General features: G+C 39.6%; 1 protein-coding gene across 2 annotated transcripts in view; it reads left to right on the top strand.

The window, feature by feature from the left end:
- The window catches only part of DOP1B (DOP1 leucine zipper like protein B), a 48,744-nt gene that overhangs the window by 33,416 nt on the left and 2,114 nt on the right, over positions 1 to 13,214 (top strand). For both annotated transcript variants that reach the window (XM_065626949.1, XM_065626948.1), the window contains exons 20-34: positions 617 to 728; positions 1,192 to 1,380; positions 2,035 to 2,160; positions 2,781 to 2,915; positions 3,657 to 3,712; positions 4,816 to 4,920; positions 5,004 to 5,070; positions 6,435 to 6,576; positions 6,978 to 7,060; positions 7,290 to 7,399; positions 9,958 to 10,104; positions 10,534 to 10,595; positions 11,915 to 12,043; positions 12,530 to 12,666; positions 13,009 to 13,064. In XM_065626949.1, the coding sequence (XP_065483021.1) occupies positions 617 to 728; positions 1,192 to 1,380; positions 2,035 to 2,160; positions 2,781 to 2,915; positions 3,657 to 3,712; positions 4,816 to 4,920; positions 5,004 to 5,070; positions 6,435 to 6,576; positions 6,978 to 7,060; positions 7,290 to 7,399; positions 9,958 to 10,104; positions 10,534 to 10,595; positions 11,915 to 12,043; positions 12,530 to 12,666; positions 13,009 to 13,064 (1,656 nt within the window). The remainder of the gene's footprint in view (positions 1 to 616; positions 729 to 1,191; positions 1,381 to 2,034; positions 2,161 to 2,780; positions 2,916 to 3,656; positions 3,713 to 4,815; positions 4,921 to 5,003; positions 5,071 to 6,434; positions 6,577 to 6,977; positions 7,061 to 7,289; positions 7,400 to 9,957; positions 10,105 to 10,533; positions 10,596 to 11,914; positions 12,044 to 12,529; positions 12,667 to 13,008; positions 13,065 to 13,214) is intronic.

Genomic DNA, 13,214 nt, shown 5'->3' with positions numbered 1-13,214 from the left:
TGGGATTTGTTATGCTGAAAGGTTCCCCTTACTACAGAGCAGTGCATAGTAACTCACTGGTTTAGTGTTGTAGCTCCCAGAGTTTGATCCTCAAACCCTGCTGCCCGTGCAGCCAGCTGTCCCTTGAGCCCAGGCGAGGCGGAGGCAGTATCAGTGCAGCAGGGCTGCCTGCGGCTGGAGGGAGAGAGGAGAGGGAACCAGCAGCTGTGATAATTCATGTCCTCCTCTGCCTGCCTGCCGTCCAAGTAGAAAACAAGTTCCCAGTTTTGACAAGACTGAGGATTTTGGGTGACTAATTGAGGAGAGACACCCTGGAGAAGAAAAATACAGTGATATTGTTCAGAACAGGCAGTAAGTGAAGGGAGTAGGGGAAAATAATCAGATGCTAAAGATTTATGGTCAGCTGGGGAATAACATTCTAAAAGATCTAGACAGGAAAAGGGGTTGTCCAAGGATAGTTTGCGAATCCTTTGTTTTGATATTCCTGGCTGGTCATTCCAGTATTCTTTTAACTATTGAATAGAAACAGATTTCTTCTGCAATTTTTAATCAATGAAATACCACTTGGCCTGTTAACTTTCTCTTTTATTCCCCCTCCCCCCCCATCCCTGCAAAGCTTAACTTCTAAAAGAGAAAATGTTACGCCTGATTACCCACTGACCCTTTTGGAAGGTCTGACAACCATTGGTCACTTCTGCCTTCTAGATCACCCTAATCAAACTAAAAAGGTAAGTGCTCAACATCTACCACTTGCTTGACACCTCAGCACCAGTTTGTCAAAGTATGCATCCCTTTTTCATCCAGAGGTGAATGTAAGTAGTAAAGCAGCACTCGTACAAGAAGATAACTTTAAGGAAGCCTTACAGCACACCAAAGGGAATGAACTAAGTAAAAGTGTATGAGAGGGGAACTGAACTTAATTTTTTTGAGACAGGAATGTTAATTTTAAGCAGAAGATGTTAATGGTGATCTTGGTCACACAAATATTAGTCTGTCTGTGCCAAAACAGCGAACAGCAAATTCAGTAGACTCTAATAGAAGCAATATATTTAAGGAATAGACTGATTGAATTATTTTAAAAGTTGTCGTTACAAAAGTTGACTATAATTCTCCTAATTATAGAATAAAAACAGTCACTCTGTGGTACCTAATATAATGTATTTTAATATTCATATATTTGTTTTTTTCTAGTCATCATGTTTAGCTGAACCTGCAAACCTGAGAAACGCTAGGAATGCCATTTTGGAAGAATTGCCTCGCATTATCAATACCATGTCCCTTCTTTGGAGCGTTATAAAGAGGGAAGACTCTCAAAAAAGGCCAACTGACTTCTTTGGAACAACAAAAGGCTCCTCTTCAGTCTACTTTAAAGCAACCAAGGTAGGAGTTCTTTTAAACTGCTGCGTATCTCATCATCCTTGTCATCCTTTCCCTCACAGTGCATTTTACATAGAGCTCATAGGAATAGTTTTGCTATTGGGCCACAAAGAATTTTTTAAGAACTCTCATGAGCTACAGGCTTGCACAGTACCTACCTACAAAAGCAGACTTTTTGCTGTTCTTTTTGCCCATCTGCACCCTTACCTGATTTGTTTAATATTTTGCTTTGTTCTGTGAGCTTCTGTTGATAGCTGCTCTAGAGCCAACCGCCTCTGAATTGTCTGCACCTTCCACAGGCAGTAGAACATGTACTTGAAGAAATAAAAATACTAGACTTTTCCCTTATTTTTTCAATATTGCTAAATCATAGTAGTGACAAATACTTGTAGGAGAAGAGAGAATATAACACAAGAATTTATTTTTTCTATTTTGCAATCTGTCTTCCAACAAATGTGACTTCCATCTGTAAGAAGGATATACTAACTCATAAAAAAATTATCAAAACTTGTCTGACTGTGAAGTATATAAAGAGATTCATTTGTTGTGGTGTAATTTCTGAACATCTTGGCAAAAGGAATAATATTTTACAGACCATGAGATGGCCTTTGCCTTACAAATTTTAGCATTGACAGTTATTTTTTTTTCTCTCTATAGACATTAAGAAATAAAATACTGGACTTCATGAATCCGTTGACAGCACAACTTGGAATTCAGTTGATGGCAGCAATTGCAGCAGTATGGAATAGCAAGAAACCCCATAAGAATCAAAGTAAAATCAAGGTGAAACTAAAGAAAGGCACCCTTAGTTTTCCAGTGTAAAGGCAAATGTTACATTTATATGATGAGTTCTAAACTCTGGTCTTGTTTATTGATTCTTTGGAGGTTTTTTACATGTGACAATGGCAAGCCACTGAAAAATCTGAAACACTCTTATTTATACATAATTCCACAAAGCATCAGGAATGCAATTAAACATAAATAAGTAATCAAATAAGAAGGACAGTGTGGCAGTTTGAGTCTGATAGTATTAGTCAGTCTTTTATTCAATACTGAATTATAATCTTAGGATTGCAACTTGCCAATTATATTTTAAAGGTCTTGAATGAGCTGCATTTCCAAAGAAAGATTAGAGGAGTTGTATTCTCTGGAACCAAGTATTTATTCTGAATAGAACACCTCTTTCTTTTCTACTTTAATTTGAGCATAATGAAGTTGTTTTCATGAAGGCATTGGGAGAAAATAAGTATATGGCAAATTTTTGTATGCTTGATTTAACTTGTCTAATTTACATTTTGTATAAATATTGCTATCTGACTAGTTAGACAAAAAGCTGTTTTCTCAACTTCATGTTTTGCCTGGTACAGTGATCTGAGAGGTGTGTCTTTTTTTTGTTTCGTTAGATTCTTCCAGTGCCTAGTTCATCTCAGCTTATTCTTGTGGACTTAATATGTGCACTTAACACATTGAAAATTGACACTATATTACATCTAGTCAAAGAGGTAGTCAAGAAACCATCGCAAATCAAGGGTGAAGAGGTAACCATGAAGATAATTTCCTTTTCTTAATATACTCTATCCTGGATCTATTCCAATGTGTCTTCTAAATATTGTTAGACTGAGAGTTTGTTTTGTTTGGTTGGTTTTTGTTTCAGTTTTGTTGTGGGGTTTTTGTTTTGGTTTGGTTTGGGGTTTTTTTGTAATGTGTGATTCTCTTTTGTTGCTGAATAAGTTATACTTTCCAGAATATGAGGGTTTGTGTTTTGATCTATCACTGTAAATAGGTTCTTCACAATATTTTGCTAAAGAAGTTGCTGGTAATGAAAAGGTGTGGGGTCCTCCAGCACTGAAGATGCCGACAATTTTCATAAAGCTGCTGCAGATCTACAACTCAATGACACATTTCTGTCTTTCTACGCTTACCTGAACAGTTAGAAATACTTCACATTGAGTTCGCTACATTCCAATTGGCTTTCAAGGAAACCAGTTTTGCCACTATGCACACCATTGTAGGAGCTGCTACAGCTCTGAATAAACTGTAGCAGATATTTCAAAGTAATGTGACAGCTTTCTGAACTGGGGTCCTCTGTTGAAGCTCTGAATTCCCTTATACCGCTGTATAGATAGTTTTGTCATAGTTGGTCACCTGTTGGAGTACAAGTGGCTTCTAAGAATGATGTGTTAACCATTGAACACAAGTACTCAACAGCTTGGACCTTCGTTTTTCGTGAGTTTTTTTTCCTGATGACAAATAATGGTTGTTTTGCTTTTATTTTTCAGAAATCTTCTCTTGTAGATATTCCAATGCTGCAGTTCAGTTATGCTTTCACTCAAAGGTAATTCAGTCATTATAAAAGAGAATTTTCTGGTTTACTCAGTTAGGATAACAGCCAGCATCACTATTTCTGCTTTACTTTGATCTTTATGTCACAATGTCACAAAACACCTTCATGTAGGAAATGGTTATTGCCATTTCATTGTTAAGTAACAGACACAGAATAACTGGGCTATGACATTAAGTGCCATTGATATGTTGATAATGCCAGTCTGAAAGCCTCATTTCCTACTAAGAGAGGCATACTTGAGGGATCTCATTAGCAATATACTTGTATAATTTCATGTGATCTTTCTCCTTATCTATTCTGTGTTGCCAGATGAATGGATAGAGAACTTCTAAATCAAATGAAACTGCTATGGCTGCAGTCTCTGCTGGACATAGTGGGTCAAGGCAGTTGATTGGAAATACTCCTTTGATTAAAACTCTTTGTCACATACTTGGCTTTTCTCAGATGGAAGCCTTGAGTTATATCAGACTGTACAATATACAGTATGCAATAAGCTATGTAGATAAAGTAAGCTGGCATGCAGTGAAGTGGTTAGCTAAACTTTATTCCTTTTCTTGCCCCTGAAGACCCAGCCCTTTTACAGTGCTGGCTGGCATAATGCATGTGCTGCTTGCATTTACTGATGTATGCATATTGCCTGTGCTGCCAGATAGAATCATAGAATCATGTTAGGTAGAAGAGACCCTTAAGATCATCGAGTCCAACTATTAACCTAACTCTGGCGCTAAACCATGTCTCTAAGAACCTCATCTATATGTCCTTTAAACACCTCTAGGGATGGTGACTCCACCACTTCCCTGGGCAGCCTGTTCCAGTGCCTGACAACACTTTCCATGAAGGAAAGTTTCCTAATATCCAATCTGAACCTTCCCTGGTGCAACCTGAGGCCATTTCCTCTAATCCCATCACTTGCTACTTGGAAAAGAGACCAACAACATGTTGACACCATGTTGTTGGATCAGTTAGGAAGGGGCAGGATCTAAAGGACTGATCTTGATGGAAGCTTTTAGACGGCCAAGCTACCCATGTATGATGGTTTTTTGTTTTTCTTTAACTTCAGACTTGGGTCTGTTTTGGTATTGTTTTTTTGGCAGACTGCCTGTCTCAGCCTTGCAGGAGAACTTCCAGTCCTTACTAGGACTTCTCAAAGAGTCTGTGCAGTTGAACTTGGCTCCTCCTGGACACTTTCTTCTTCTCAGGTAGTGTGTAAGAGAGAAGGTTTATAGATGTGTGGAGTAGACTTGTCCACTTACTAACTTGGAGTGAATTGATTTTCCCACAGTACGCTGAATGACTTTGTGACTAGGACACCTACTCTAGAAAACAAAAAAGACCAAAAAGACTTGCAGGTACAGTGTACACATATATTCCTTTAAGTTCATAAATCTGGCACTGTACCTCTAAGTAAAAGTGGAGATGGCCTGATCTGTACTTTGTGTCTGAGTTCCCCTGTGCTTTTAGAATGTGTGAATGTGCATCCACATGTTTTGGCTTAGGCCTGGTAAACATGGCAGACCCACATATGAGGGACATGATGCACAGAATGTCTCTATCAAAATTTTATCAAAAATACATGAAATCATAGTGGTAACTATGGACTTTTCAAAGATATTTTGCCTGGGTAATCTTGTGATTTTTCCCAAATATTAAATCATAACACAAGTGTGATGTCATGACTTTATATCATATGTCTAAGTATTGAAATTTCAAAACTATCTAGGCAAATTTGTAGTGTAATTATCCTTGAAGCTCATAGCTGTGTTTGGCAATGTAAATGACTGTCAGCTCACCTTTTATATACGGAGAAGGTGCAGTAGAACCGGATTCTCTTCCTATACTGATTGTAAATTCACCAGAACGGTTTAAATACTACCTGTGTGGGTGCAGTTTTGGCTCTGAGCCAATGTCATGCTATGTATGAGGTGAGGCAGTGTTATGGTTATAGTACTTTTGTCTGCCAACAGAGAAATTAGGTCTCCACTTCTGCTTCAGAGACTTGCCATCAAAATGACAATGATGATAAAAAGACATTTTTGCCATCTTACCATCTTATAGCCTCTTCAAAAGTGGCCTCTGCTTTGCTTTGGATATTTGGGATTTGGTTTCATTAGAGTGACCAGCTTTTCATTTCATTGGGAATTAAATATGCTGAAGTGTGACTATGTACCTAGTTCGATGCTATGTCATACTTACCCCTAATAGAAAGACCTAAATATGAACGGATGGATTGCCATAAAATAAAACCCTACCTCACTTAATGCTCCACCTCACTTAATTTTCTCCAAATATAAAAGTAATAAAAAAGAACAGTGTTCAAAACAACAAAGGCATTGGTATGCCCTTTCTGAGGGGCTGAACAACTCAGATCATGTCTTTGACAGATGACAGCCAATGTGTAAAGCCTGGCAGGACTGATGCCAAATGGATACTATGTTAATGGTTATGACTTGCATGGAAAATCATGACTAAAACCTCTTAAGCTAACTTAAAGTTTTTCCTGCTTCTCATTTTCTTGCCTGTTCTTATTTGAAGTGAACAGTCGTTACTTATCTTGAGAGCACAGACAGTTAAACTGGGGAAGTATTTATGTTTCGAAGATATAAAAGTGCCTACTTCCAATCCTCCTGACACATTCCATATAAAAATGACTTTGCTGGATTGGCCAACTGATGATAGCTTTCATCTGATACCACCTTATCTGGTTATGTTACAGGAGGTGACCCAAAAAATCTTGGAGGCTGTAGGGACTGTTGCTGGTTCTTCTCTGGAACAGACTAGCTGGCTGAGCCGGAACTTAGAAGTGAAAGCTCAGCCTCAGATTTTACCAGATGACTTCAACATTGAAGATGTGAATGGTAATGTGATTTTGTCCGACCTTCTTCTGCTGTCTCTCTTCTGCTTAAGTCAGTGAAGAGTACAAGGTGTTAGATAATGTGTAGATTGCATGAGACAAGAGTAATACAGACAAAAATTAAAACAAAAAAAATGCATTATCCTCCAATAACAACGTCAGCCTAAGCAAATTGGGTAAATATCTGCAGATTGTATATAATACAGAGGAAGACGTATTGCGGGTGCATGCAATACCTGGGACAGAACAGCATGGGGCATGATGTATGTCATTGTGGCAATGTGCCCAGAAGCATTTCACTGTACTACCAATATGCAAATAACAGTTCTGTTTGGGAAGAAAATTAGGAAACAGCAAAATTTAAACATGTCTGAAGGGAAAACTAAATGATTTTTCTTCTTTTAGATGCATCAGTGGCACCATCTTCAATGGTTTCTGCCTCTGCTCCTTCAATATACAGTGTCCAAGCTCTTTCTCTCCTTGCAGAAGTAAGTAGGAACCAGTTTTGTAGTTGCTTCTCTCACCTGGGGGGTGGTTGTTTATTGATATTATTGAGCAGAGGAATACATTAGGTTTTCCTGGTAGATTAAATGGGCTCTTAAATCTTTATTGAGGCATCCCATGTGCACATACATTCTATCCTGAAATATGACATGCTTTCCCTTTTGTCAGAAGTACCAGCTTGAGGTTTAAAGAGACATTTTTTTCATTTTTAAGGTTCTTGCTTCTCTTTTGGACATGGTTTACCGGAGCGACGAGAAGGAGAAAGCTGTGCCGTTGATTTCACGTTTGCTTTATTATGTATTTCCTTATCTACGCAACCACAGGTGACTTCTCTCTCTGCACATGTGATTTTTCTTAAGTCTGATTTTTTTTCTAGCACACTGTAAGACCTTTTGTTGTTTGAGCTTTGTGACAGCTGTTTCTGCTTAGCTGTGGGTGTTACACCCATCTGGGTTTTTGGCCTTTACTTAAAGCTCCCCTTTGTGTGTATGTTAGGTAATGGAGAGAGGCTGTGGCATGGGGCAGCAGAGCACTGGGCAGGTCACAAGACCCATCATAATGTAAGAAGAGTACAATATCTTCCTATACTCTGCCTAGTTTTTCAGCCAAAAGCGTAGTTGTGGGAGAGATGGATGATATTCTCTGTCAGCTGAACAGTTTAACCTTTTTCCCACAGGAACAGGAGGAAGGAGGGTTTCCTTTCCATCTTCCAGGGCCTTATCAGTTGGTCCTGCTTCCTCAAGCATCTCTCCCTGCTTTTCTCCAAGGGCTATTCACAGATTTCTTAGAAAGCAAATCTTCCTTTTTCTAGCAGCTCTCTACCAAGTGTCAGGAAGCAACGCTTCCCTTCCCTACTCGCCACCTATTCCATTTTTCTGAGTTGCAGCTGCTCCTGCTGTAGTACGTATCCAGCTTTACCTCCTCCTGGCTGCTGCCTTTTGGCTACTACATTTTTCTGAGCAGACCAATCTATACTGAGGTGTGGGAGAGCATCAGCCACAGCTTGCAGGGACTGTATACAGTCCTAAAATTACGTTCAGCCCTTTGAAGGCAACCATGAGGCTGATGTGGCCCTCGGTGAAAATGAGTTTGACACCCCTGGTATAGGGAGTCGGAGAAGATATAACTAGGCATACCTAAAAGGGATGATGGGTTGGCTGTCACTGGGAAGTGAGCATTAAAGTCAGGAAGCCTCAAGGGGCAGCAGAGTTTGAGGACATTTCCCTGCTCCCTCTCAAGGGGGATGTATTAAAAATGATGCAGAAAAATGTGGAGAAGCTATCATTTTCTATTCATTATATTTGTGCATTTTCTGTTTTATCTATTACAATGTTTTCTGCCTGCTTCACCCATAACTAAGTCAGTCAGATTCTTGATGTATGGAGTGTATGTCACTCTTGTTGACCAGGGCATATAGCATTGTGCACATGCATGCAGTGCCCTCACTATTTGCAGCAGATATGGAAAACCCTGCAAACAGCCACCCCTGAAACTGTTCCTGGAAACGCTGGCATCATGCTGCTGTGCTTGGCATGGCGCGAGCCAGTGGCTGCAAGCCAAACACTCGTTCCATCTCTGCCCCGTGTGTGGAAACACAGTTAGAATTGTCATGGACACCACTGCTGTCAGGATGTCCATGTGAGCTGGGGCAGGGGATAAATTATGACTTCTGCAATGCAAGTGGAAATCTGAACACCAGGAGTCAGCCAGTTTTTAATTTCTTGCAAAAAGATACTACCATGCCCTGTGGTCTGAGACTGATGGTTCAAAAGACATGGGTATCAGAGTCCTGATGAAGTTGCTTAGATGCCTAGAGATGTCCCCTGATGGTTCTCCAGTGTCGGCCTGGCAAGGCTAGCAGTTCTTGTGATCTGTGTAGCCATAACCATAACAAGATGGTCACTGGTTAAGAATGCGGAGCCCCCATCAAGCCCATAGATGGGCTGTATGATTTTCATGCCACTCATACATGCTGCTCAGTGGTTGGACTATAACGTCCAAGACTGTCTTTGTGCCACTGTCCTCCTCAGATTGGCAGGAGTTTGGTTGCAGGGCTCAACGAAAAGGCAGTAGCCTCCCCCCACCCACCTTGAAAACACAGGGGCTGCTGAAGCCTTCTGTGAAGTTGTGGTGCCAGCTCACAACAGAAGACCTTGCCACCATCCCTTCTCAACTAAAAGTCATCTTCCTGTCAGTCTGAGCATCACCTCCCCAGCCTGAAACCTTTGTTCAGCCCTGGGCAAAGCAGTTACCCTAGCAAGGATTCACAGCAGGGCACTGTTTGGCGTTTGTGTCTTCAGTGAAACTCAAGTGCCAGAGGACAAGCATTAGTTCATGAAAGGTCCCTTTGTCTTGAGCCCAACATTCCTTCTCTACTGTGCCTTGCAGAGCATGGTGTCCAAATTTGGAGTGGGATCGTGGATAGGGCAGTACAAGGAGAAAAAGGCTCCAGTGTGAGATTTTTATTCAGGTGACGATGACATGAGAACTGACACATAAGTGTTATCTGTCTGATACATGAAGCTTACTGTGATAGGGGGTCTGCTGACAAGGATGCAAAGCTTATTTGAAACCTTTTTGGGGAGAAGTTTTGAACCACACCTGTAGCGGAGACGGGCAGTGCTGTGCTGTAATACATCTAATCTGAAAATATCTCCCCAAACCAGGTACACTGGAAATGTGAGGAGCTTCTGCACAAACTGCCTTGATCTACTGATCTCCTGCTGCTCTGAGTTATGAGCTAATGCAGACATAGCCTGTTACTGAGATAATTTGGTTAGAAGTTCTGGGGAACTCTGGAGTTTATTCTCTGGTTACATAAACTCGACTTTAAATATATATGTGTATATATATATTTATCATTATTGTTCTCTTCCTCCAGTGCCTACAATATTCCTAGTTTTCGTGCTGGTGCTCAGTTGCTCAGCTCATTGAGTGGATACGCCTATACCAAGCGAGCCTGGAAGAAAGAAGTTCTTGAGTTATATATGGATCCAGCTTTTTTCCAGATGGACACTTCATGCATTCAGTAAGACATGAGATTGTAGCACTCCAAGATTCTATTTTGAATTTGCAAAGAAAGGCTTTAAAGGAGAATGGCTAATATAGGGAAGAAAATTATGTTTAGTACTGCCTTACAGAATGTAATAATGTTAAAAACAGGTCTCAACCATTAATTCTACTAAACGCATTATAAGCACTTCAGTTTTCATTATAGTGCATAAGATTAAACTTGTCTTATGATGATACTCCCCTTAGTGATTAGGGAACTGCACACAGTAGAGCTGGAGGACCTAGAATGCAGTATATGTTAAACCAGATGACTCTGCATATTGAATACAATTTGGAAACTGTTTCCTTGTATGAAATGTTTGACCAAAATCTTTTGAGGTGAATCTATACAAAGCTTTCTCTGGTTATCTAATTGGTTATCTTATTCCTTCTGTATCTTATTTAGTTGGAGATCCATTATTGATCATCTTCTAACACATGAGAAAACGATGTTTAAAGATTTGATGAGTAAGTATCAGTTACTGGTAACTTATTTCTACTATATTGTTAACTTTATTATAAGCTGTGCTGAGTTAATTCCCTATTTTGGTCATGTCTAAAACACACCATAAGTATTTTTCATTTAGAAGTGCTAGTGTTGGACTACCACGTTCACATTTTGCCATAATTTTAAGTTGCTGAAGTGTGACTTTTGGCAGCTGTTCCCTGTGGAGGCTTTGGCTGGCTTTGCAGGTGTCTGTTTTACTGGCATCGAGCTGTGTGGGTTCCCAATCTGGGGCCAGATTTGGGATAGGGGATCGTTTTGATCCCAAGAGTGATATTAAGACACAAACGAGATCAAATGCCATCAATCAGGTCATCTTTTATTGACTGGTAGCGTAAGTGATAGAGCTAAAGTGAAAGTAGGAAGAGTTAGGGGGAAAATCAAAGCGAGCATTCAGAAGAATAAGCAAGATAGATTCACCACCATGATGATCAGGTTCAACAGTGTCCCGTCAGCTGAAGCGTGGTCTTCTAGGTGTCCAGGTGTCGCTGGTGGTGGGTGCACACCACCGGTGGTGAAAGCACACAGTCAACGGGGCTTGCTGCTCTTTTATAGCAGTTCGGGAGAGCTGGTTGTCACGTACCAGGTCTGTTTTTGCAGACACAGCTGATAAAGCTGGTAACATAGCTGGTTTTGAGTTCGGTCTTGAGTTCAGTCGCGACTTCCTCTCTTCTTTTTCTGCCTTTGCTGACAGACCAGTTTTGCAGCGCTGGCAGGTGAACTTTGCTAAGTTTGGAGCAAGTTGCATCTTGCAGGCCACAGCCTGCAGTGGTACAAGATCTCAGTACTGTTGCAAGGTTCTGCTTTTGTTCCATTTAGCAGGGTTAGGCAAGGTTGGCTGAGACATTACATATCCTTGCAGTTAGTCTTTTTACGGCAAGCTTTGAGACATATCTTTGTGACATGTCCTTGTAATTAGTTTCTGATATTATTAGTCTCTTACGAGCTGTAGGAATGTGGTGCACCAGTACAGCAAACCTTTGAGCAATATGCTTTGACCCCTAATTCAAGCTCGAGGAGAGTGTAGACAAGTAAGTCCTGGGGAAAAGGGTGGGATAGGACCCATTACATTTGCCTAGAGCTTCAAAAGCAAAAGCAGCTTTAGTCTCTTTTTCAGATCTTCTAAAAGAATAGTTGAAGGTGTACAATGCAAGAACTAATTCGCTAATCAGTAGACCCAAAGAGAATTTTTCATTTTAAAAGATTTCATGACATAAGAATTATTTTCAGCCCAAATCCCAGGAAGTGTTTACATGGCAGATAATTCTTATCTCTGTTATAGACATGCAGAGCAGCGCCTTAAAACTATACCCAAGCTTTGAGCAAAAAGCAATGTTGTTAAAGCGGCAAGCTTTCGCTGTCTTTAGTGGAGAGATTGATCAGTATCATCTCTATCTTCCCTTAATACAAGGTAAGATCTGTAATTTCACCTGCCTTTTTTTTCAGCTGTTAACACATATATAAATTGTGTAAGAAAGGAATGTCACCTATTTTCCAACACGTACTTTCATTTGTTAAAAGTTTTTACAAAATTTATTATGCTGTGGATCTCTGAATTCTAACAAAGAAATAATCTCGTTAAGAGGGTGACAGGAATTTGGGTTCCAAAGCCTTTGGTCTGGAAATATACCTGGAAACATGATTATCCTGTGGCAATCTTTCAGCCACTCTTGGGCTGTTGATGTTCTCCTTAAATGTCAGTTTTGACAAAATTTTGTCCAATATAAAACTACCACGTCTTCAGACTTTTTCTGAATCTGAATTCTGTTAATAGAGTGCAAGGGACTCAACATAAATTCGTGCTTTATTGTCAGTTTTTGTTTTGCGACCTTCTACATTTTTTATTTCTAAAAACAACACATTCAGGAAAATACTATTTTTTTAATGTTTATTTCAGAACGACTGACTGAGAACCTTCGTGTTGGGCAGACTTCTATAGTGGCTGCACAGATGTTTCTCTTCTTCAGAGTTCTTTTGTTAAGGATTTCTCCTCAGCATCTAACCTCATTGTGGCCAATTATGGTAACTGAATTGGTAAGGAATAAGTAGTAATTTGAAACTAATTAGTGTATGTTTTTTCCCTTTTCACGTTTTTCTTCCTCCCAAATGCACCTGCTGTTTGAAAAAGGAAATGTTTTCATAGTTTCACGTTAGTCTGATAATTTGGGAAAAGTATTAACATTGTAATTAGGAAATACCTTTTTGATTAATTTTGTTGTTATTGCCAGTGTAATCTCTTGCATGATTTGTTAATTCATTGCAAGACATAAAGGTAAACTGAGTCTGTCATTCCTGATACTATGTGAAGTATATCTTTTTTGTGATTGATTTGTATGAATGTTTCAGCATCCCCATAAATAATGTATTTCTTTAAAGATTCAGACATTTCTACAGCTGGAAGAAGATTTAACTGAGGAAGATGAACCATCAAAGTAAGAATTACCATTTGTCTGATAGAGAACTTGTGAAAGCTGGTAACAATTGTGCTTGTTCTGTATCTGCAAATCTTTATGTATTTAATTCTCTGGGATAGGGAGAAGACAACAGGATTTTTTGTTATCTAGCTTTTGTGTTTCTAGTAC

This window comes from Caloenas nicobarica, chromosome 1 (genome assembly GCF_036013445.1).
Source record: "Caloenas nicobarica isolate bCalNic1 chromosome 1, bCalNic1.hap1, whole genome shotgun sequence".
Taxonomy (NCBI): Eukaryota; Metazoa; Chordata; class Aves; order Columbiformes; family Columbidae; genus Caloenas; species Caloenas nicobarica.
This window is presented reverse-complemented; position numbering and strand designations above follow the sequence as displayed.